The sequence below is a fragment of the Zingiber officinale genome, chromosome 5B, assembly GCF_018446385.1.
Source record: "Zingiber officinale cultivar Zhangliang chromosome 5B, Zo_v1.1, whole genome shotgun sequence".
Classification (NCBI taxonomy): domain Eukaryota; kingdom Viridiplantae; phylum Streptophyta; class Magnoliopsida; order Zingiberales; family Zingiberaceae; genus Zingiber; species Zingiber officinale.
Window position 1 is genome coordinate 121624623 of NC_055995.1, and position 23479 is coordinate 121648101.

General features: G+C 42.0%; 2 protein-coding genes across 4 annotated transcripts; one reads left to right on the plus strand and one right to left on the minus strand.

The window, feature by feature from the left end:
* Window positions 1–2305: 2305 nt before the first annotated feature.
* LOC121985686 (Werner Syndrome-like exonuclease) lies at window positions 2306–3656 on the plus strand. Its single transcript, XM_042539286.1, has one exon. The coding sequence runs from the start codon at window positions 2382–2384 to the stop codon at window positions 2997–2999; it is 618 nt and encodes a 205-aa protein (XP_042395220.1). The 5' UTR covers window positions 2306–2381; the 3' UTR covers window positions 3000–3656.
* Window positions 3657–5569: 1913 nt separating this feature from the next.
* On the minus strand, window positions 5570–8152 carry LOC121985685 (probable WRKY transcription factor 48). 3 transcript variants are annotated; one of them, XM_042539284.1, is made up of 4 exons: window positions 7413–8152; window positions 7172–7321; window positions 6637–7084; window positions 5570–5820 (listed from the first exon to the last, which is right to left on the minus strand). In XM_042539284.1, exons 1-3 carry the CDS (start codon window positions 7808–7810, stop codon window positions 6664–6666), a joined length of 969 nt encoding a protein of 322 aa, XP_042395218.1. In that variant the 5' UTR covers window positions 7811–8152; the 3' UTR covers window positions 5570–5820; window positions 6637–6663. The 3 variants fall into 3 exon arrangements, with proteins under 3 accessions (XP_042395218.1, XP_042395219.1, XP_042395217.1); XM_042539285.1 differs by lacking the exon at window positions 5570–5820 and adding an exon at window positions 5822–6008; XM_042539283.1 differs by lacking the exon at window positions 5570–5820 and having other exon boundaries at window positions 6381–7084; window positions 7413–8151.
* Window positions 8153–23479: the final 15327 nt, after the last annotated feature.

Genomic DNA, 23479 nt, shown 5'->3' on the forward strand with positions numbered 1-23479 from the left:
GTATGATATAGTAAGTACAAATGGGTCAAGGTTGACCGGACACTTGGCACGTAGAGAAAAGTCCAAGTGAGTCAAAGGATTAATCAGACACTTGATGACGAAGTCCCAGCAGGTCAAGGTTAACCAGATGCTAGGCATGAAGGAGTCCTAACTGGTCATGTTTGACCAAATGTTGGATTTGGGACCCTAAACTTGAGTTAGTTAAGTTATGGTTAGTCAATCGATCAACCGATCGACTGAACCAGAGTCCAATCGATCAGTCGATCGATTGGGGCTATGCCAATCGATCAACCGATCGATTGGAGGCAGCTCGTGCGAAGAGCACAGAGTACTCCCCAATCGATCAACCGATCGATTGGAGGCAGCTTGTGCGAAGAGCACAGAGTGCTCCCCAATCGATCAGCCGATCGATTGGAGGCAACTCATGCGAAGAGCACAGAGTGCTCCCCAATCGATCAGTCGATCAATTTCGATATCGATTAGCCGATAGATTGGAGCCAGCTCGCGCGAAGAGCACAAAGTCCTCCCCAATCGATTAGTCGATCGATTGGGATACTCCAATCAATCGTTCGGGGCTTGATTTCTCGCGAGATTGCGAGGTAGACTGAATCGACCGGTCAATCGATTCTTGTTTGGTCTGCGAGAGCATAGAGACGCTCTGAATTGATTGGTTGATCGATCAAAGTCTCCCCAATTGATTAGTCAATCGATTGGGATATAACTGTTGCGTAGGATGCAGGTTTTGGACAGCTAGGATTGTTAGGACTTGACGTGGCAATCGATTGGGAGGAGACTCAATCGATTGGGAGACCTTGATCGCAGAATATAAAGTCGACAGCGAGTTCAAATGAAACAACACTGACACACGATCTTCTCCGCTATTGTTCACCAAACCTAGAGCTTTGAAAGACAAGTGTTGCTGCACTTTCCAACTAGTTTAGAGGCATCTACAAGCTACGAGAGATCAAGCAAGAAAGTTTTCACTTGTATTATCATATATTTACTTCTTGTTTTGAGTTATATGCTTGTGTGAGTCTGTACGATGTTTCTCCACCTCCGGATTGTTTCGAAAAGTAGTATTTTTGTTAGTGGAGAATTCACTCATGTATGGATCTTTAGATTAGACATCTCTTCTTGAGATTAATAACAAGTAAATCTTTCATATTAACATTGAGGAGTTTTGCTCTATCCGTTGCAATATCATCTATGAAGTAAGTAAATGAGCACGACTAATTATTCACCTTTCTCTTCCATAGCTCCGAAGTGACCTAATAGAATTTATAAGTGCCTCTTGTTTATTAGGATTTATCTGTGTTTTCGATTTATTAAATGGTTCGGTTCGGGTTTATAGATTAACTGGATTGTAAAACTCGATATCTGAATTATTTAAAAAAAAAAAACCGGATGAGAACAGTAATATTTAAAAACGATAATTAGATGTCACGGCCCACTGTCTATTTTTTATACTTGGAATATTTACATTTTAATCATTTTTTAAAATATCTTATAAGATTTTATTTAGGTGTCAAAATTTCTGAAAAAAAAAAAGAAAAAAAAAAGAAAATTAAGGGTGCGTTTGGTACGCGTGTTTTTCATTTTCAATTTTTAAAAAATACATATTTTTTGAAAAATAATGTTTGGTTTGCGTGTTTCGTGCTTGTTTTCTAAAAAAATAACTAGCGTTTTTTAGAAAAACAGAGAATGACAAAAAGTCATTTTCTGTTTTTTAGAAAATGCGTGTTTTTCCAAAAATGAAAATGGAAAACATGTTTTTAATAGTGGAGTTTATTTATACAAAATCAATTAAACAAATAAGTAAATTAAATAAATAAGTTTTATCTATAATATTAAGTTTATTAATCAACTAAATAAACTTAAAAATATAATAAATAAATAAAATAAACTTAAATGGAGGATTCGAAAATATTTAAACCAATTAAGCTCCTAAATAAGATTAAACTGAACACTATTTTATAACTAATCTGGCTGAATTTGCTGACTATCCTAGTTAAAAGATCATTATATTATAAGTTGAAAGAATGCTTCCACTTAAAAATAAATAAATAAATATTATTTATTATATTTTTTTATTAAAAAACATTTTATTTAAGTATAGATAAAAATTGCACGTAGTGGTTTTTTGCCAAGAAACCACAGCTCCGTACAAGTTTTTCTTTAAAAGCCTCCGTAGAACCGTTTGATTCGGACGGAATTAAAATCCGACCGTTAATAATTGATTAATGACAAAGAAGCGTACAAGATTTGACTCCAGTGGAATCGAATAACTGTGAAGAGGCTTTTACGAGAAAAAACAAACAGAGGGGTAGTTGCGGAACCACCTCTCGCCTCCCACTTGTTTGATCTTGAATCCCCTGTCGAAGATGTCGGCCATCGTCATCGACCAGCAAGCCCCGATCTTCACCGTCGCCATCAGCTACTTCACCGTCCAGACCACCGTCACATGCCGCGCAATCGACGTCGAGAGGTGGATCATCCAAATCCTCCAAAAGCACCGCAACCACCTCCACGGGCTCGTTGTCGGCCTGGACGTCGAGTGGAGTGGCGACAGAAGCATCCGAAACCGCGTTTCTGTCCTCCAGATCTGCGTCGGCTTCCGTTGCCTCGTCTTCCAAGTTATCCACGCGGACTTATTTCCCCCCAATCTCATCTCCTTCCTCAGCGACCGGCGTTTCATATTCGTCGGCGTCGCGATCCTAAACGATGCCGAGCGGATCGCCCGAGGCTTGAACTTCCTCGTGGGCAACACCGTCGACCTGCGTGCCCTCGCCGCGTATGAGATGCGGCGGGAATATCTGTGGTATGCGGGGCTCCAGCAGCTCGCGGAGGAGGTATTGAGATTGCGAGTGGTAAAGCCGTATGCAGTCACCATGAGCAACTGGGAGAACTACAGGCTTAGTAATGAACAAATTGCCTATGCCTGCGCCGACGCCTTCCTCTCCTTCGAAATCGGGAAGCGCCTCCTCCTTGGACAATTCTGATTCTTCTGAAAATGAGGGTAGAAATCACAACCGACTTACTTTTTTTTTTAGCTCCTTTTCTTGAACGATCGCCTTCTTTTTGCTAAAATTAGGGTTTTAAGAGGCTTAATTTTAATCTTGCGTGTCTCTTGAATTCTACAACTGATTCTTGAAATTTGGTGGGATTGCAAATCGTTGTCTTGAAATTTATTGGGGAGCGAACCAGAGTGGCCTTTGTGGAGGCCTTTGTTTCGTGCTATATGCTCGGTTCTATGATTGCCTCTTCTTTATGCCTGACCTCAGAATACAGAATGCTCTGCTTTTAGGCTTTTTAAGACTATCGCAGAGTTCATGATGCTGGTAAAATTGGATTCTAGTGCAACCTTCTCTTTTGGATTATATAACTTACAGTGTTGGTAATTTACGGTGCATCCATCCTTTCACCAGTTAGAAATTTATGTGCGTACATCTTAGCTTGATGTACAATCTAATTTTCTTGTTCATAGTTGCACAGACTTCTGTTAGCATTCTTGTATTAGAATTTAGCTAATGAGTTGCCTTTAAGTTTGGATAGACTATTTAGATTTAGTTTTGTTAGGAAGTTATTTTGCATTGTAAATAAAATTTGGAGATTTTATGTACAGAATTGATTTTAAAGGTGAACTGTTTTTCGGTTAATTATTGTTGTCGTTATGTTGGGTCCAATGTTTTTATTGGTTTTGCTGGTATGAAAGTTGGTTCGGATAAAATACCGTAGACAGTCAATGGACAAGCTGAAGTGTGTGCGCTCTAAAGATCGCTGGCGATGGAGGCGAACAAGCCTTAAACGCACTTCCAAAAGAAGGTTAAACTAGCCGTGGGATGGATCTAAGGCCATCTTGATGCTCAAGTTAGAGTTTCCTTTGAGATGATGCATAGACAGTGAGCTAGAAGAAAAGAATCTTGTGGCGTTTTGCAAAAAATGTAACCCCCACACCACGTGTTAGCTAAGTGAGCATCTAGATAACTGAGTTTGACAACCTCATAACTGTCAGGCCATTCTAAGATGCTACGCATCTAAGAATTTTGTCCATGCGTCTGAGAATATACATCACTACTGCTAGTGCTAGTGAGTCCATACATAAAGCAAACATATTTCAAGAATAGGGAAAGTGACATTAGTACGAAGTGGCATTAAAGAAGATGATGTATAGCTTTATTCGAAATGAAGATGTTAGCGGTTGAGGCTAAGGTGAAGTTGTCGCCTAAGGCGACAGGGCAGATTGAGACAACGTCTGATGCCGAGGTAGAGTCTGAGATTAAGATAGAGCTTGACGCCGAGATGAAATCCGAGATTGTGATGGAGGTTGACACTGAGATGGAATCCGAAAACAAAATGGAATCCGATATTGAGATGAAGTCTAACGCCGAAATGAAATATGAGACTAAGCTGGAATCTGAGTGTGATAGAGGTTGATAGCTTAATGGAATCCGAGATCGAGATGAATCAGATATTGAGATGGAACCCGAGACTAAGATGAAATTTGAGACCGTGATAAAATCCTAGACTGAGATGGATTCTGAGATTAGTTCCTTGGTCGGACCTAACCTGGAGAGAAGATCAGCATGCTCGACCTTATTTGAGATAAGTTGATTGTCTTTTGAATTAAGTCTGATCCATCTCGACTTTGACAGATAAACCATTCTAGATATCAATCCAAATGTCACGTAAGTACATAAATGAAACCTCCACATCAACAGTGATTTAGTTGGACAAGAGAATTAGCGTTCATTTAGGTTTTACAAGTTTATTAATCACTTTAAGGAAATGTGTGTGTCTAGCAAAAGATATGTCTGATATTGCACACCGTCTCAACTCTTGTCGAACACGAGGAGATCAGACACGTCCGGAAGGATCAAAGGAAAGCTAACTAGCTGTGGGTTTCACTCGATGACTCGAAACAGCACCATACCGTATTATTATTATTGTAGATTAATTCACGATAACAATAATATTTAAAAATCATCCTAAATTAAACGAACAGTACTCTAGGCAGCACGTTCCAATCATAATGAGCTGCCCCGTATCGTCTTATTTCTATTCGCAGTAGGGTCTGCCACAAACTCCTCCTCCGGGAGAAGACAAAGTTGTGAATCAGCACGGCGATTCGCTATATAAAAATAGTAATAAGCGTGAGCTTCGGCTTCCTTTTCTTCGTTAATCTATAATAATCAGCTAGCCCATGCAGGTACGCACGCGCATTGACTCTGATAATTAAAGCAAGTCGGTGAATTTTAAATTAAGCTAGGGCGATTAATTAACAAGGTCTAAGAGTGGTTCTAGTACAAATCAGCAATTATGTATTCAAATGAGGTTATCGACACTCTTGAGTGGCTGGCTCCGCAAGGTCGCCTATTAATTAGGGTTTCTGGGAGTTCATCTTCGCTCTGTATACAGTGTCTCAGAGAGAGGAAGAGAAAGAACTAGAGTTGTGTTTGGACATATATAAAGCATGATCTATCTATCAATCAAAAATGCTACAACCTTAAGATTAAATTTAGAACATTTGATAATGACTAAATAATATTATCAAATTTTCTTGTTTCACTAATGAACGACAAAGTCAATGCATTGTATCAATTCCAAATAGTACAAGTCGTGTTCCCTGATGAGCAAGTTGATCGACCAACCGCGATGTAAAATTGACAGTTCACACTAAATGCAGGATGGAGAAAGATCAATTCTCTTGTCACCCAGCATAGTCTCTCACAGACAAACAAAAATTAAACTGGTGGATCGATAATAAATGCACCTGGTATTGAAGAATGATCACACCAAATATGAACAGCAGTGGGGACGAATCTGGTATTAAAGGCCACAGTGAATTAGGATGAAACAATTTGGTGTAACCAAAGAATATCGAAACAGTTGCATCTGGTATTAAAGTACAGAGCTCTTTGGAAGGGTTGAGACACCATACAAATTAGGTATGGCCCTATGGGTTTCCTTCTGTATTTGCTTCATTGAATTCTGAAACGTAGTTACACTAGCTATAGGAAGGAAGATAATCAGTGAGTTCCTTGTCTGTGTGACATTCCCAGAAAAGAAATTAATATATTTATCTCTGTCTGTCTCCAAAACAAATAATGATAATAATGTAGATACGAAAGATGACCTAAAAGCATCAAGATCAAAGTTGTCGTCTAGCCTGAATTCCCACCATGCAAAGTAAAAGTACTGACCAAGTTGCAGCTCACCAACAAAGCTTCAAAAGCTCTCCATTCAATTCAATTCAATTCAATGATCACCGAAAGAAGCACAAGAACGGCAAAAGAGAGCAGATGGAATGTTGAAAACCAAGTGATGGGAAGAAAAGGTATGTGCCAGTGTAAAGATGAATGTATATAAAGTGCATTTCAATATATCAGATAATTAAACCAAGTAATTATAAAGTAATTAGTGTTCTAGTCATTGTGTACAGAGAGATCTAATGAAAGCTGGGGTGGCAGCAAAAAAGTACAATATCATTCAGTGTACAATATCATGGACGTTGAGAATACTCTATTCGACTGATCAGGTCAGAGAAAAAAAAACACAAGCTCCTAAAAGGAGAGAGAAATAAAATCGAAGATGAAAAAAAAAGCAGCATTTTTTTAGGGGAAGCCGATTTGTACGTACCGTTAAGCGTTAACAAGATCATCATCTCTACAGTTCGTCGCTCTTCCTTATCTCCGATGGTATCAAATCCTGTAGCAGCCCGTGGTCCCTGGACGACGCTTCTGCCTCCGCCGCCGTCCGATTGCTGAAGGCGTTGTGGGTCAACGGGGGAAGAGGAGGAGGAACGGCGGCGGCGGGGCGGAAGTCAGGCAGTGTCGCCGGAGAAGGATGGAGGTAACTTCCGAGAATCGGGAGGCTGAGACCCATGGACGGCAGCACGCTGAGTCCGATCGGCGGCGGTGGCGGTGGCGGAATCAAGAGGGGCTGATGCGCGTGGCCGCGTGGGAGGATGGGGCTGGGGTGGGTGTGCTGCCCCTCGTAGGTCGTCACCACCACCGCGGGGTCCTCCGACGACCGCTCCACCCGCTTCTTCACGCCGCAGGTGGCGCTGGTGCAACGGTAGTAACTCCTGCGGCAATGACGATCGTACCCCTATCATTGTCTCCAAATTACAAAGAGAAAAGCACGATAGTGGCAGGGGGGAGTAAATAACCACCTCGGGTAGGGGCTGTTCTTGACGGCCTTTTGTCCATACTTGCGCCACCGGTAGCCGTCCTCCAAGTGGTCGACCTCGCTCCGCGTCTTGAACGCGAATCGTGGACCCTTTTGACGCTTTTGCCCTTTCTTCTTCCCGCCTTCCTCCTCCCTGCATCAGTATCCCCATTCCAAAAAACCCATTTCAAATTCCAATTCGCCGTTAAATTAATCATCGCACCTCACCAATCCATACGCCTTACGCTTTACTGGTCTTCTGCTGTTGCTCCGATCCCTCATCTCCGGCAACGGCGGCGGCGGGAGAAGCGGTCAAAGCTCTGATCGCCGTGGCCGCCTCGGTGGAGGACGACGTCGAGATCGACGATGGGGTCGCAGGGATGTTTCCGCCGTCCGGTGGCTCCGCTCCCCGCCCAGCAGCCGGCGGCAGGTGATCGAATAATAAAGGAGGGGGAGTGTGGTGGAGATCCCGTAGGCCGAGAAGCTCGAGGAAGCCAAGCGAGTCCGTGTCGCCGCCGTCGGCGTCGAAGAGATCCCCGACGAAGGGAAACACGGACGACGTCTGCGACGAGAACGGCGGCTGTATCGACGAAGCGGCGACCGTCGACGACGCTTCCATTTCCTCTTCCGGCTTCTCCGTCATCGTCGCCTCGTTGTCATCGGGTAATCACGCACCCACCTCTCCCTGTGCGGTCTAGGGTTAGGGTTTGGAACGAGGAAGAGAGAGAGAGAGGGAGAGAGAGAGAGAAGAGTGGGATTGTTGTCACAGAAGCTTTTTTATTAAGAAGAGAAAGCGAGAGAGGGGAAGGGGGAAAAAATAGTGATATTTTCACCCTCGAGGAGCTCGTACGGTCGGCGCTTTCACACGCTCACCCGCTCCCCTGTTTTTGACCGGTGTGAACGGAGACCCTCGGCAGTCGTCACGTGACCGGACTTCGGCGGGCGAGGCGTGCTGTCTGTTCCATTCTCCGAAACGCCCACCCGCTCGCGATGAGAGCGCAGGGGTGGAACGGTCATAGTGGCTTCGCACGTGCGGATGAATCGTACGGAGACTGACACGTGTGGTCCCGATCGCTGACACGCGGATCGGTTGCTGACGACAATCTCCGCGTCGTGTCTCGATTGCTCCCCTCTCGCACGCCAACGCCGGAGATTTTTTTTTTAATTCGTTTTTTTTTGTTTGTTAAAAAAAAAAGACAAAAATAAAATTTCTCTGAGTGTGTTCCTGGTTGTAATTTTTTTTTCTAAAATAAACACTTGAAGGTATTACACACCTGCCTCAGAGTCTTAAATCTTCTATGAATCAATTAAATAAAATTAATTGTCTGCTTCTTTTTCGTCCTTTTTCAAATTTATTTGAATTAAATTGTTCACAAGAAATTGCGGTGCTAAATTGCTAATTGTTTAGTCCACAACTTAAGTCGCGATTATGGCGCATCGGACGCCACTGATCACGTCCTCACAGTTGACATGGGAGTTCGGTCGCCGCACGCCGCGAGAATAATTCAGGCTCCGCCATTCACACACCCAAAAGCGTAAATCCAAAATAAATAAATAATAGTTCCTATTTAAATATATAAAATATTTGTTCTTAATTTATGAGGTCATCAGTGACGTAAGTGAAGCAGTCAACAGCCTTGACCGGTCGCGTCGGTGGCCATCAGCCAATGGACTCGGTTCGGCCCCGGTTGAGATTGGACGGCGGGACCCACGAGTAAGTAACCCTTATCTCGACCCATCAAATCTAGCGATTGATCTGAGACGAAATAAAAAGGGCAAAAATAATAATAATAATCCCATCAAGAAAAAATAATTATATTTAATTATTAATTTCTCGATCCGTCCCAATGTTATCTTGTCGCACACCTGCTCGCACTATTTCGTGGCGCCTAATCAGGCCGCGGGAGGCGCTTAATCGCGCCATTAATCCGCCTCGTGACCTGGAGCTGCGTCTTTTGTCGCTCCGTCCAACTGATTAATTAGCCAATTAATAACTAATTCTTACTGTTCCGTGGAGCCCAGTCGCCACCGCACCAATAGGCCGGGTCCCGCATGCGTGGGCCGTCCGCGCCGGGTCCGGGCCCACGCGCTTTTGCAGCAGCGTACGCTGCCACGAATTTTTTTTTAAAAAAAAAAGACATCGAGGTTGCTTGCTTCGCACGTTCCTGGAGCTCAGATTCGTCCCATCTCTCGCAATTTAATGCCCCGGCTTGTCGCCCTCCAAATTAAGTTAAATTAAATCAACGTCGTCGCTCAGAAACTGCTAAAATAGTTCGCGACTGTTGACCGCTGTAGTTTGGGAGAAGATATTATTATTTACTATATTATTATTATTATTATTATTATTACGGTGGAGGAGAGAAAATTTGAAGATGAGGTGGGGCCAGGTTATTAAACAGTAAATTTGACTGGCGTATAGGTCAACAACCTAGGAAACTGGCGTCGGGAATCTCGACTTCTTCGAAGCGTCCACGTCTCAGCACCAGAGCCGTCGAATCAGCATCGGTGGGATGACGAACGGTCGGGATTAGGGGTGAGCGAGATCGGAAATTAGCTCGCGCATCTGCCTAACTTTTTCCTTTGTTTTTTAATTGACATATAAAATTATATATATTTTAGAATAATGATAAAGTGAAAAGTAAAAAATTAGAAATAATCCAGTTGGCATTGACCAATTCCATGGAGCCATTAACCAAACATGCGCCGTTTTGAAATGGCATCATCATCCACATGGCGAATTGAACGCAGCATATTAACAATTAATTTAATTTAATTTAAAAAAGAAATGTTAATAAAGTAAAATATTATGGCCTCTGCGTTGAATGTTGAATTGGTATTATATGAGGTGGTCTCGACTGTGATTGGCTTTATCGTTCGTATTTATGGATTAAACAACTGGAGATTGGCCTTCCAGAAACAACAACAACACAGAAAAAACTCGCTTAGTTTAATTAATCCGACCGAGCGCAGTTTGGCCCGACCTTAAATGGGTCAGGCCTTAATGGATAATATCCAACAAGGATCCGTATATAAAAATACCACAAAGGCAACGGAACAAACCGGCCATTTCCCCGTTCCATGAAATGCACCACTACTAATGACACACAATCTCACTACACCGATAGTCAACAACCCTAAGCAATCCCACACATTCGGGTTCGATAGGTATTAGACTCGGTCGCCCGAATCCGATAGCGACTCGACCATGGCTCGCAGAACGCCGACTCGCGCTTGCAAACGCTCCACGTAGTCAGCCGCCTCCCTAACGAGCCCGCCCAACTCCAACGACTCGCCGTCAGGCACCAACCTTCGAAGCAACCGAAGCCACTCTCTCCCTCGCCTAGTCGATCTTCTAGAAGACACTCTCCAAGCCCGCGCGAGCGCCTCGCTATCGGCGCGACCCCGGATTTCCTTCCAACTTATCCTTCGCACTCGTCGATAAGTCACCGCCCGGTGACTGCACGCCGGAGCCAGTTCAAGGCCGACGACGGTCGCCGAAAGCCGTGACGGTAGGGGGGCAGCCATGGAGGTGGATATTGGACAAGGTGTTAAAGAGCTCAGTCTGTTTATATACATGCATATATACTTGGCATGACGACTGCATAAAATAAAGATAGATTTTTGAAATGAGGAATCGGTAGTGTGGCATAATCTTTGCTTGTGGGGGATGGCCTATGGATCAGGACATGTTCTCCTAACTCGATTACACATGGGCTCACATGAACGCTCGACCTACTGCTCTCCCATGCCCAGTGACCATATATATGCATATAACGAACACCCTGGATTATTCCCAACTCTCTTTCAAGTGTCAAGCTCCAGCTCAGTGACACATGTGAAGGGGCCCCTGAAGATGGAGGGTTGTCGTTCCTTTGAAACGAACAGCAATGGCATGAGATTCTTTGCTCTGCGGCCAGGCAAATGATCAGATACGTGTGCTAATGTGTGTGGTCACAGGGCACTTAAATAAATCTCAGTGTTGGATAAGGGCGGCGTAATTAGCTCACTCCCCCCTTAAGAACGTAGTGTTTGTTGCTGGTGCTGCCGTGAGGCATTCATAAGTGAGGAGATAGGGTGGAGTTCCATGTGCTACTGTTTGGGGTCTTCTAAGGTACTTGCTGTAAAGACATTCCTTAAATTAAGGGCGGTTTGGTGTTAGATATGCTACTTTCTTATTGTCGAATCAATTATCCAGTGAATTGACAATGCGCACATGATCGATCATGAGTTGATATTTTCAATGTTGCATTCCTTGAAACAATTTTTCTTATATTTACTTGTATTTATTCTTCTGCATTTCAGGTTATTGATGCAATTGTATCTGCTGACGCGTTTGAGGATTTAAAGCCTGCTCTAGATATACTCTTTGCTGCACCGAAGAACTTGTATGTACCTGAATGAGAGGGATTTCATGTCTCAGTTCTTCTGATAAATCTTATCTCGCTGTTGAAAAAGATCAGGATCATGCATGAGATTGGCAAACTCTACTGCTAACGCCAGAAAATCCCTATCTATGTATTGCAATTTGGGATGCATGTATCGCACTGTGTCTGTGCCGTGCTGTGCTGTGCATGTCTATGACCAACACGCTTGTCTTTACATGGTTTCAAGTAGTGTTTTTTCATTGTGAAAAAAGGTGGGTCCCGCCGCCCAGCGGTCTCCTAGGCCTGGTCCCATAGGGATCCTAGGAGGAGGTAAATCAGCGGTGAATACTGGCCCGGGTAAAGCGTGGTGTCTCCGGAATTTAACACAGCCAGCCCAGATTATTCATCCAGTGCGCGTCCGTGGACCTTCGACCCTACGACTCATTGTGCAAGGATGTCACGCCTTAACCGGTTGATCCAGCCCGCGGGGGCTTCAAGTAGTGTTTTTTCAGCAGTGATTGTCCAAAGTGGGAATACAACTAAATACGCTAGACCATAAAGTGGCAAAAGGTGGAACCGTCATCCTAGCGGCTCCTTGACTCCGGCCTCACAAGATTCCAGAAAGAGTAAATCATGGTTAATGCTGGGCAAGATAGGTGACTGGGGGTCGAAGGAATTTTTGGCACAGCAGACCAGGGTTTTATCCCCGAGTGCAACTGGCGACCTTCGACCCCACGACTTCAGTGACAAGCTGCAGACACCTAATCAGCTGATCCAGCCCATGAGGGCGGCTAGACCATAAAGTGACATAGGCCTATATTGTTAACAATGAAAATATATTTGAGTTTGCCTTTCTTTACCACTACTGTTATGCTAAAGTTGGAAAAGCTTGTGTGATTAAACCTATGATCCAAGTAAACCACTTACCATAATGGTTGCTAATCCCATCTAAAAACAAGAAAGATGATACATTGACTAGGTGACATCAAGGTTAACCATGAAAAAACTCTGAGCAAGAAAGACCTAATGTCACGATTGATTATGCATGTCTAAGAGAAGAGCTAGAAGAAGAAAACATCAGTGATCGGGCAAGGGGGTCCTAGCACTAGCACTCCGACGTTTAAGTCAGACAAAGGACGGAGGAAGAAATGAAGAACAGAGATGATGAATAGTGAACTATGATAGCGAATCTTACTTGCGCCTATAGGTAGAGATCTCTTATATACTATTATTTTTTCTCTGCACTAATATCAATGTATTTCTAAAATAGGATCAACCAATCTAACACACCATAATCTTTTCAAAAATAGATCCACCATTTCTATGCTTTGTAAGTGATCCTGTCTGAGAAGCCTGACAAAACAGAAAGCTGAGAGAAAACCTACTACTGATGAAGAATAATACCTGTAGAATACCGATCCGAGAAACTCAAAGCGGATCTGGAAAAATGAAGTTAAAGAATGCCCTCCTCGTGTGAAGATCCAAAGACGAAAGGAAAGCTTTAATGAAGAAAATTGAGATCTGGAGCTTCCAAAGTTTCCTACACACAAGAGACCAACCAACACTATTGTCAGTGACCTAAGACCGGGGTGGGAATCCCTGGCTAGGCCCTCCGACGCTCAAGTCAGTGATCTCTCTTAGTGTGGAAGAAGGAAGAAGAAGAAGATGAACAGTAACTGAAAACTAGGGTTGTGAGTGTGAGCATCAACGTGAACCTACCTGGCCAACGGAGAGGATTCCCCTTTTTATACCACTTCATATAACCTCCGTAGTCATGAAGTGGACCTCGGTTTGTTAGAGTTTGTTATGAGATGACGTAAGTCACGTACTTGCACAAAATAGCTTTTAAGGAATCTTTTTTGTACCTCAGATGTACCTTCTTTGTCGTCTAGTACCTGCAGAAGAATCTAGAAACATACTTCCCGCCAATTAGTGAACCTGTTCTACAATCACATACCATAGATATCTTTATTAAACTACTTATGAATATTCTCGATGTATTTACTCATGCCCTGTCTTTATTATGTTATAAACAGCCCGATATGATACTATGCCCTGTATCGGCCGAAATTGAACCCAGACCATGTCCGGTCGGTTTATTACTACCATTCAACTAATTATTCAGTAATATACTACAAATTCTGTAAAGCCTTAAATCTTTTCATTCCCGGACGATCATGTATACTCAATTAATATTAGTCTATGTTCAGATATGTCACCTTAAACAATCCTGACTTTTCTATCTTAAACGTGTAAACCCGACCGATATTGGTTTACTCTTCCTAAGATATATCCCGGTCGATATTGGCCTATTCTTCTCAAGGTATTTCTTGGTCGATATTGGTCTATATCTCCTTAAGTCTGTTATCCTGACCGATTTGGGCTATATTTTATTAAGTTATATACCAGCCGATATTGAACTATCCTTCCCAAGATATTTCCCAGCCAATATTGGCTTATTCTTCCTAAGGTATTTCCCGACCGATATTGGACTATCCTTCCCAAGGTATTTCCCAACCGATATTGGCTTATTCTACCTAAGGTATTTCTCGGCCGGGATCGGCCTATCTCTCTTAAGGTATATCCCGCCGATATTGATCTATTTTCTTAATTCTGCTATCTCCTTTCCCTTTTTCACCAGGGACCTACTAAACCTAACCCATATCACTAGCCTTCCCTTCAAGTCTAGTCGAAGGAGGTGTAGCTGACTAACTAGACACAAGTCTATATTTTGTTTCTTTGCCCATCTTTACCCATGACTCTGCCATGGGCATTGTAGTGACTTCGTGATCTTCTTTATAATAGCCCTCGTGACTTTTGGTACAGCAATCCCGTGAACCCAAGTACAGTAATCCCGTGAATCTTTTGATCCTTTAAATAGGGCTATGATCCTTTCTTCTTTCTCCACTCGCCTCAGTTCTTTTTCCCCCTTTCTTCGCCCCTTTTTACTGAGAGTATGGCTTTAGACCCCCCCTCTCTGGGGGCAATTCTTATTGAACAAGGTGAAATTTATATATGAGGTTGCCCAAGCTTTGGAATTAATCAACTCTCTGGTCTGAGAGCTAGAGGCATTTCTGTTGATTGCCCAATTTCGAGTACAATCAAAAACTGCCATGAGGAACAAAGTTCCTTGAGATCTAGAATCTCAAGCCAAAGGCACGACTGCTCTGCAGACCCAACAGGCTTCAGAGGGGTTCACCATAATCATGGGAGTTCAAGTAATTACTTCCTGGATGTCACGACGAAGGCATATCCCAGGTTATCTGCAGGCTAAGGCAGCCACTCTGGAAGCAGAGCTCAAAGGCTCAAGCAAGAAAGGGACTCTTCAGTCACCTTTCCACCGGGGCATAGATAAATCCGCCTTTCCTTGTTCATGAGACCACTCTGCTTCATAGTTTCCTTCGTCTCGGGCAAAATATTCCCATTTCTATAGCCCGGGCAAGCTTCCTTCGTGCCAGGCAAAATATTTCCACTTTTGTTGCTTGGTCAGGTTTACCCTTAGTTGGGTTGAAGTTTTCCGAGAAGTATGAGAGCTCGTGTTTCAGCAGGTTTCTATTCAAGTCTAGCTGAAGGAGGTGTATGAATTTATGTTTAGTTGAATTACCTAGTTTAGGCAACATTACGTGTTCAATCAGGCTTTGCCTATTGAGTATATGTAAACCCTATCTGTTCTTCACTTAATTGATGATATATTTCGAGTTATGTAAGGTTAAATGCTTTAAATGCAATCAATATATTAGAATCAATTAAACCCCTTTTGACTTTGGCTGATATTAACCTATCTTTCATAAACATATTAACTTAGCTGATATTGGTCTACTTCTAGTAACGCGTTGGCCTGGTTGATACCGACTCATCTATGGTAGACAGGTTATCCCGACTAGCCTGTCTATTATAGACAAGATTATCCCGGTTGATATTAGCTTGTCTATTGTAGCTAAGGTTACCCCGCCCGATATTGACCTATTTATTGCAGCTAAGGTTATCCCGGTCGATGCTGGCCCATCTATTATAGACAATATTATTCCGGTCGATATTAGCTTGTCTATTGTAGCTAAGGTTACCCCGGTCGATGCTGGCCCATGCTTTATAATTATATTAATTCGGGCAGTGCTTTGCGCCTAAATGGCTCTCATTATTTTTATTTTTTGTCCTCGGTCCGAGTTCTGTCAAACTCAATCCATCCTCCTTTATCACACATAGTAAACTGCGCCCCCCTTTTTTTTCTTTTTTTCTTTTTTCAAATTTCCTTGATTATGATTGGCTCTTCAATGGTAAGAGAATGTTGGAGGCGCACGACGAGGTGTTACCAACCCCAAAGTGATTCGATTTGTCGCGTCCAACACAAATGCCCATTTATGATCATATGACACGTGTCTTCTCTTTTTCCTGCATAACACTGGCCTTTGCCCCTTTTTTATATAATCAACGACATCTATTGAAAAAAGATGTTCTGATCTAACGGTGGTTGTGTGTCTTCTCAACCCAAAACTCTTCATCTTCTTGTCGACTTTGCCCCTTTTTTCCTTGTCTTAGCATTATTTCTTTGCTGCAGTCTTTGATCAATCCTCATGCTCACCGCTTTCCAGTGATCTTCTTTTTTGACTTCAGTAAGTAACTTGTTGTTCTGCTAATCTTTACTTCTGTCTATGGCTGAAGAAACGATTTCCCCCTGGTATACTCAAATTTCTTCTTCTTTCGATGAGAATGCTCGACTTGTTATTCGTATGCAATATGAAATTCCTAGGGAATATGACATTATCATTCCTAAACCAGATGAGCATCCTCATCACCCTCCTGCTAACTGTGTAACTTTCTTTAGGGACCAGTTGATAGGGCAAGACTCATAATCAGACTTCAACTTATATCAGACTTCAACTGATTATGAGTCTGCGTTAGCTGATAAACTCAAGGCGCTACATCTGAAAGATGATGAAATAGCTTCTTTAAACACCTCCTTGAACACTATTAAAGCAGAGGCATCTACCAAAGACGCTGAGCTAAAGACTTCCCGAACAGCTTTGGTCGTCTACAAGGCTGGTGAAGATGCTCGCTTCAAGGAGCGGACCACCGTCCTGATTGGCTCTGCTGAATTCAACATGCCCATCGCAAAGTCTATTTTGGCTGCCTATACTGCTGGGGCTGAAGGAGCGATTAAGCAATTGCGGGAGCAGGGCTTCTTATCTCATGATCCTCCTCTTAATTTCTTGGATCGACACAGACTTCTTGCTGACAAGCCCGACGATCTATTTCCTCAATTATCTATAGACTAAACCATTTACCTTAATCTTGACTGTTGTAAGGTTAATTGCTACCGGTTATGACAACTCCTGTTGGAACCCAATTTATTTTTATGAGGTTAAACTTCTTCTTATTATCTGTTGTCAAAAATTATTTGTGTTAATGAATTTGTTAGACCATTTGGTTTACATTTTTATTCCGTGCTTTTATCTTTCATATTTATATGTTTTAAAATTATTTGTTTCCTACTATCAAACTGGTTCTTTTCATTTAGGGTGGGTTACTTCCTAAATTTTATCTTCTTTTCATAATCATCTTTTTCTCCCTATCTTTATCATATTTTCCACTCTATTATTGTTTACACAAGAGCCTAATTTCCACTAGTATATTGTAACATCATCAATCTTGACCGATTTACCATATCTCGGTTGATTTACTGTATTATTAATCTTGATCAATCTATTATAGCATCCTTACTCCCGATCGATCTATTATAACATCATCAATCTCGATCGGTTTATTATAAGGTTCTTAATCTAGATCGATTTTATCGTGACTGCCCGATTTACTATAGAATCGTCAACCTTGACTGACCGATTTATTGTAACATCATAAATCTCGAACGGTCTGTTATAAGGTTCTTAATCTCGACCGGTTTTATCATAATCGCCCGATCTACTATAGTGTCGTCAATCTTGACCGACCAATTTATTGTAACATCATAAATCTTGAACGGTCTGTTATAAGGTTCTTAATCTCGACCGATTTTATCATAACCGCCCGATCTACTATAGTGTCGTCAATCTTGACCAACCGATTTATTGTAACATCATAAATCTTGAACGGTCTGTTATAAGGTTCTTAATCTTGAACGGTTTTATCATAACCGCCCGATTTACTATTATGTTTACAAATATCATTCGGGATTTTACAAGTTGCCTTTCGTCCAATCTAGTATACTCATACGGGGGTTATTGTTTAATCAGATAATTAATCTTAAGTTGCCCGCTCGTCCTTATATCAGAGCGACTTTCCTCACGCTTCTTTGATTCCTTTAGAATCAAGCGCAAAGAGAAAGTAAAACCTTGTCGCATTTTTCCGAGGATGATCGTTGAGCTTACCTTCCTTTCCTTGGGATTCACCTTTCTTTTTGAATTTGATCCCATCTCTTAATGACGCCATCTCCTTTTATGGCAGTTATGTCTCCCTATGTTCTTCTTTATTGAGTTTACATTTTTTTCTTTTCCTACTTTCCTTTATACCCAAGTTCTGTACGAATTGGCCTTTGGATTTCTTTCCCCTTTCCAGTTCTTCTTCTATTTTTGTTTGAGGGTTTTTGGTCTAAGGCACAGAGGAAGGCAAGGGTTTAAGACGTTCTCTTCCACTCCCCGAATATTTCTCCTCCCTTTCCCTGTTCACCTTCCTCCTGCTGTTCAGCCATGGCCACTTCTTCCCCTACATGGTTCCTTTCGTGCACTTTTGACCTTACAGAGCCAGAAGAGGTGGAGTTACGAGTGAAATATGATTTTCCTTCCTATATAGTTCGCCCTACTCCTCAGGATAGTCCGCACCTTCCTCCTCTAGGGAGTGTATCTATCTTTCAGGATCAAGTTTTACAAGGTTTTCGATTCCCTCTTCATCCCTTTTTTTCTGATGTTAGTATCTACTTTGGGATTCCCCTTAATCAATTTATTCCTCAGTCCTTCTCTATACTCATGGGTTTTGTTGGGGTATCCAAACTGCTAGATTTTCCTCTATCCCCTCATCTTTTTCACTACTTCTTCATTCTCCGTCAAGTAGACATTGGTGTCTTTAAATTTTAGACTCGTCATAAGGCTATTTTGTTTAACAGGATTCCTCCTCAAGGGGAATGACGTCATAAATTTTTCTTTATTCGTCTCCCTTCTTCTCCTCCTCCTTTCCCTATCAACTGGATATATGATCTCCCCGAGGCTCCTAACACTGATAACTTCCTTACTGATCCTTCTATCTCTCTTGCCTTATCCAAGCTAAAGGGGGCTAAATTCAGTTTACCGGCCTTGATTGCGGAGGGTTTAATGTTTCCCTTTGGAATAAGTTGCATCGACACTCCCTTGGATGTCTCTTTTGGTATGTCTAAACATTTTCATCTATGTTTATCAGCTATTTGTTAATCATTTTCAATGATGATGACCAATTTTAATGTTTCAGTTGATGCTCTTATTCCCGCTTTCATGTACAAGAATACCACCATGACAAGAATACCACCTTTACTTCTTCTTCCGAAGCTTCGATCGCTTGGGTGATTTCGACCAACCGAAATAGGGCTCACTTGAACCCAATTTCCGGCCTTCTCCTCGAGCAGGCTTTCATCCCAGCTTCTCATCCCTCGAACGTCGTGCATGTTCTTCTCGTCCACTGGAGTACTCTTCCGCAGCTCTTTCGTCCTTCTGACGCACCGAGCCCGTCGGCTTCCTTCCCGTGTCGTCCTTCTCGCTAGCTGCGTCTTCCGCTCGACTTCCTGCACTCCTAAACTCCTGCACACTTAGACACAGGGATCAAAAATCAAACAGGATCTAACCTAACTTGGTTGATCACATCAAAACAATCACAAGGTCCAACAATCTCTTCCTTTTTTATGTGCATCAACCAAAGTTCAAGTTAGGAAAAAAATAGACAAGTAGTAATTTAAAGAAATTACAAAACTAACATTTCAAGCATAAAGTTTGCAATTAAAAATAAATTGCAATACTAAGTATAGAATGAATTTATCTATCAAAATTCATAAAAAAATATAAAAAAAATTAACTCCCCCTGAACTTGTACTAACCCTCCCCCTTTGATCACATCAAAAAATAGGGGGTTAATTTTCAAGTTAATAAAGTAAAGAAACTGTCTAAGTTAAAGCAAACTTTTAACACTATTTTTAAGTTTTAAAAAAATTCAAATAATTGACAAGAATTTTAAAAGTATTAATCGATATTTTATGCTTTATCAAATTGTCAATTAAATATTTAATTTGATAATTGACTTCCAAGCTGTTGCGAGGCACTAGGCCTTCTTGGTTATTGGATCATCAACCACTTCTAGACAAAGCCTTTTAAGGAATTTTAATATTTAATTTCTTCTGAAAGCCTTGATTAACAGAAGTTTTACTCTAGATATGATTTTGGAACCCAATAGAGGTTCCTTCCTACTGGGTTAGTTAAAAACTTAGGGGGTATATATCCTTTAGGTATTTTTCTAAGTTGACCTTGGTGATGTTTGATATACCAATTTAATTTATCATAAATTCTAACTTTTGATTTTTGGAATTTATTTAAGCATGCATAATTATTTTTCCATTTTTCAATTTTAATTTTCAATTTTCCATTTTCTAAATTCATATTATCTAACAGTATTTTTAAATTAGCAATTTCTTTTTCTGATTTAACTAAGTCTTTAGTAAGTACTTTATTAAAGAGAAAAGACTAGTTAGGGGTTAGCGCACGTACCTAACTTACCTCTATTTCTGATGCTCCCCCTTCATCGCAGTTTTCTTCTTCTGATGATCCTCCCCCTTCATCTATGCTCATTTTTGAGCTGGTCTCATCTTCTTCTACTTGATGGTTGGCCATCAGTCTAATCCTGAGAAGGCTTCGACTTTAGATTCGGAGGATAATAATTCATCCCATGTAGCCTTCAAACTCTTGGGTTTAGTAGTCATCGGTCTTTGAGACTTCTCCTTGTCCCTTTTCTTCAACTTTGGGCAGTCATCCTTGATGTGTGCTTCCTCGTTGCAGTTGTAGCATCTGACCGTCCTTTTATTGCGTTGATGCTTTCTTGACTGCGATCTAAATTTATTAGTCTTAATAAATTTGTTTAATTTTCTTACCAATAGTGTCGCTTCAATTTCGTCAATTGACGCTTCGGAATCGGGATCGCCCATCTCGGCTTGTAAGACAACATTGAGATTTGACTTCTCTATTTTCGGTTCTGCAATTCGAGACTCGTGAAGTTCGAAAGTAGAAAACAAGTTTTCTAGCGTACTTACCTCAAAGTCCTTAGAGATGTAGTAAGCATCTACTAAGGATGCCCACTCTGGAGTTCTTGGGAAGGTGTTGAGCATATACCGGATATAATCTCGGTTCGTTACCAATTCTCCGAGATTGGTCAGTTGAGTTATTACCTCCTTAATTCTCGCTTGGAGTTGCGCCACCTTTTCGCCATTGTTCATCCGGAGATTTGTCAACTGAGTCCGGAGGATGTCGCGCCTTGCTAATTTTGCTTCTGAGGTGCCTTCGTGGAGCTCCAGGAATTTTTCCCAAAGGTCTTTAGCGGAGTCATAGCTTCCGATCCGACTTACCTCCTGGGGCAGCAGGACACTGAGCAGATGGAATTCTGCCTTTCTGTTAGCCACGAAATCGGCTTGCTCCTTCTTCGTCTATTGGAATTCTTCCTTATCTTTTGGGACTGAAAAATCATATTTCATAGTTAATAAAATATCGAAATATGTTTTGAAGAATACCTCCATTCGGCGCTTCCATGTCTCGAAGTCTCCGTCGAATTTCGGGGGATGAATACTTGTTCCGGCCATCATCTTGATCTTTGTTGCTTCAAACAGCTGTTAGTCCTTCTAAGACGGTCTTGCTCTAATATCACTTGTTGGTGCAGCGAGACCGGCAAGAGGGGAGGGGTGAATTGCCTGTAAAATAATAACTACCCTCCTCGTACTTTCAACTAAAAAATTAACAACAATAAAATAAAAAAATAACAGAAAAGAAGGAAAAGGAACTCAGCAATTGACTTGGTTACAACCAAGAATGTTGTTAATCCAAGGCGGTTGAACGGCGCACTAAAAGTCTCATTCTCTGAAGGCGGAGAAGCTTTTTATACACTTAGAGAGCTCAATGGTTGCTAGAAATTGATTACAGAGTTGATTACTTAATTCCTAGCTCCAGGGGCCTTATATAGCTCCTGGAAACTCTATCTCGAGTCTTGAGAGCGTCTCCAAAGGGGTTGAGGGCGCCTCCAGCCAAGGCATCAGATAAAACTTTATCCAAAGTCAAAACGGTCAAGTAGACTGGTTTGAAGGCGCCTTCAATGGCATTGAGGGTGTCTTCAATGTTGAGGGAGCCCTTAATGTTGTTGAGGGTGCCTTCAATGTTGAGGGCACCCTCAATGCTGTTGAGGGTGCCTTCAACCTGCATGGTATAAATAGCTTCCAACTTCTTTTTTCTTCTTCTTCCGAAGCTTCGATCGCTTGGGTGATTTCGGCCAACCGAAATAGGGCTCACCCGAACCCAATTTTTAGCCTTCTCCTCGAGCAGACTTTGGTCCCGGCTTCTCGTCCCTCGAACGTCGCGCATGTTCTTCTCGTCCACCGGAATACTCTTTCGTAGCTCTTTCGTCCTTCGGACTCACCGAGCCCCTCAGCTCCCTTCCCGTGACGTCCTTCTCGCTAGTTGTGTCTTCTGTTCGACTTCCTGCGCTCCTAATCTCCTGCACACTTAGACACAGGGATCAAAAATCAAACAGGACCTAACTTAACTTGGTTGATCACATCAAAACAACCATGGGGTCCAACACAGAGAAATCATATAGCCGCTCACTCAGCATGATTTAGCCACTTGCTCAGCACTTTGGTCGGCATAATTCATCCGGTCGCTTGGCACCTTTCTCGACACGATTCAGTCGCTCGCTCAGCACCGCTCGGCCGATTGGCTAGATAAATCAATTGAGATCAAAATGTTGGATGACTATCTATTTATTATTCACTTGGTCAATATTTCATCAATAAGCCTATGGTAAGGTCGTGAAGAGGAGGTCAGTGGATAGCCGCCTAGCCAAGGGTTGCACATACTTGGTAAAGTAAAAGTTTACTAATCTATCAGGTCGATGCTTAGTCATGCGATATCAATTTAAGCACTACTTGAATAAATTCATGCATATAGCTCGACACAACATAAACAAAAGAGTACAAGAGCCAAGGGCAATAAAAAATGTTTACAACAAAACGGCGTAAGTTTTTACAGTGCTTGTGGAATACAACCCCAAAAGGAATAGTTTTTCTAAGAGCTCTAAACAAAGTCTAAGCAAAGTCTAGAAAAAGCATCATCTAGAACATCCTCAAAGATCTTTTGGCTGTTGATAAAATTTGGGGGAAGGTCCATGGTAAGATGGCCAACTTCTCTGAGTTGCTTTATAACCCTCTTCACCCTATAGCCAAACATTTTTAAAGTCCACTAGCTCAGCAGAAGATTGAATTCCCGGGAGCGTAGATAATTCGCCTTGTAGGCCTCTTGCCGTACGACTTCTCTTGCCTTGTAGTTAGCTAGCTTAGCCTTTTGCGCCTCCAACTCGACATCTTTGTTATCTAGGGCTTGCTACTTTTCCCTGAGTTATAAGTCCTTCACAGTTAGTTCGGTTGCTTTGGCGGCCAACTCGGAGGTATGGGTCATCTCTGCCTCTTTTAACTTCGAAGAGAGGGCTCTGATTTCAGCATTCTTTTGGTCAAAATCTGATATGATCCTTACTTTTTGAGCATTCTCAGACTGATCAAGTTTATCGGTCGACTAATATTAAATGCTCATTATTATGCGAAGATCTAATCTCAGAAAAAAAGGAAGGGAGTGTGTTCTGTCGACCGATAGGATGATCAGTAGACCGAAAGGATCAGTCGATCAAATGACTTTTGGGTCGACCGAACCTAGCTTATAAAAGGACCTCAGATTTGAATTGACGACACA

Coding starts and splice junctions, on each gene's coding strand:
- LOC121985686 (XM_042539286.1), top strand. CDS start 2,382: ATGTCGGCCATCGTCATCGACCAGCAAGCCCCGATCTTCACCGTCGCC.
- LOC121985685 (XM_042539284.1), bottom strand. CDS start 7,810: ATGACGGAGAAGCCGGAAGAGGAAATGGAAGCGTCGTCGACGGTCGCC. Junction 7,322..7,412: donor CAGCAGAAGACCAGTAAAGC/GTAAGGCGTATG, acceptor ATACTGATGCAG/GGAGGAGGAAGGCGGGAAGA. Junction 7,085..7,171: donor AAGAACAGCCCCTACCCGAG/GTGGTTATTTAC, acceptor TCATTGCCGCAG/GAGTTACTACCGTTGCACCA.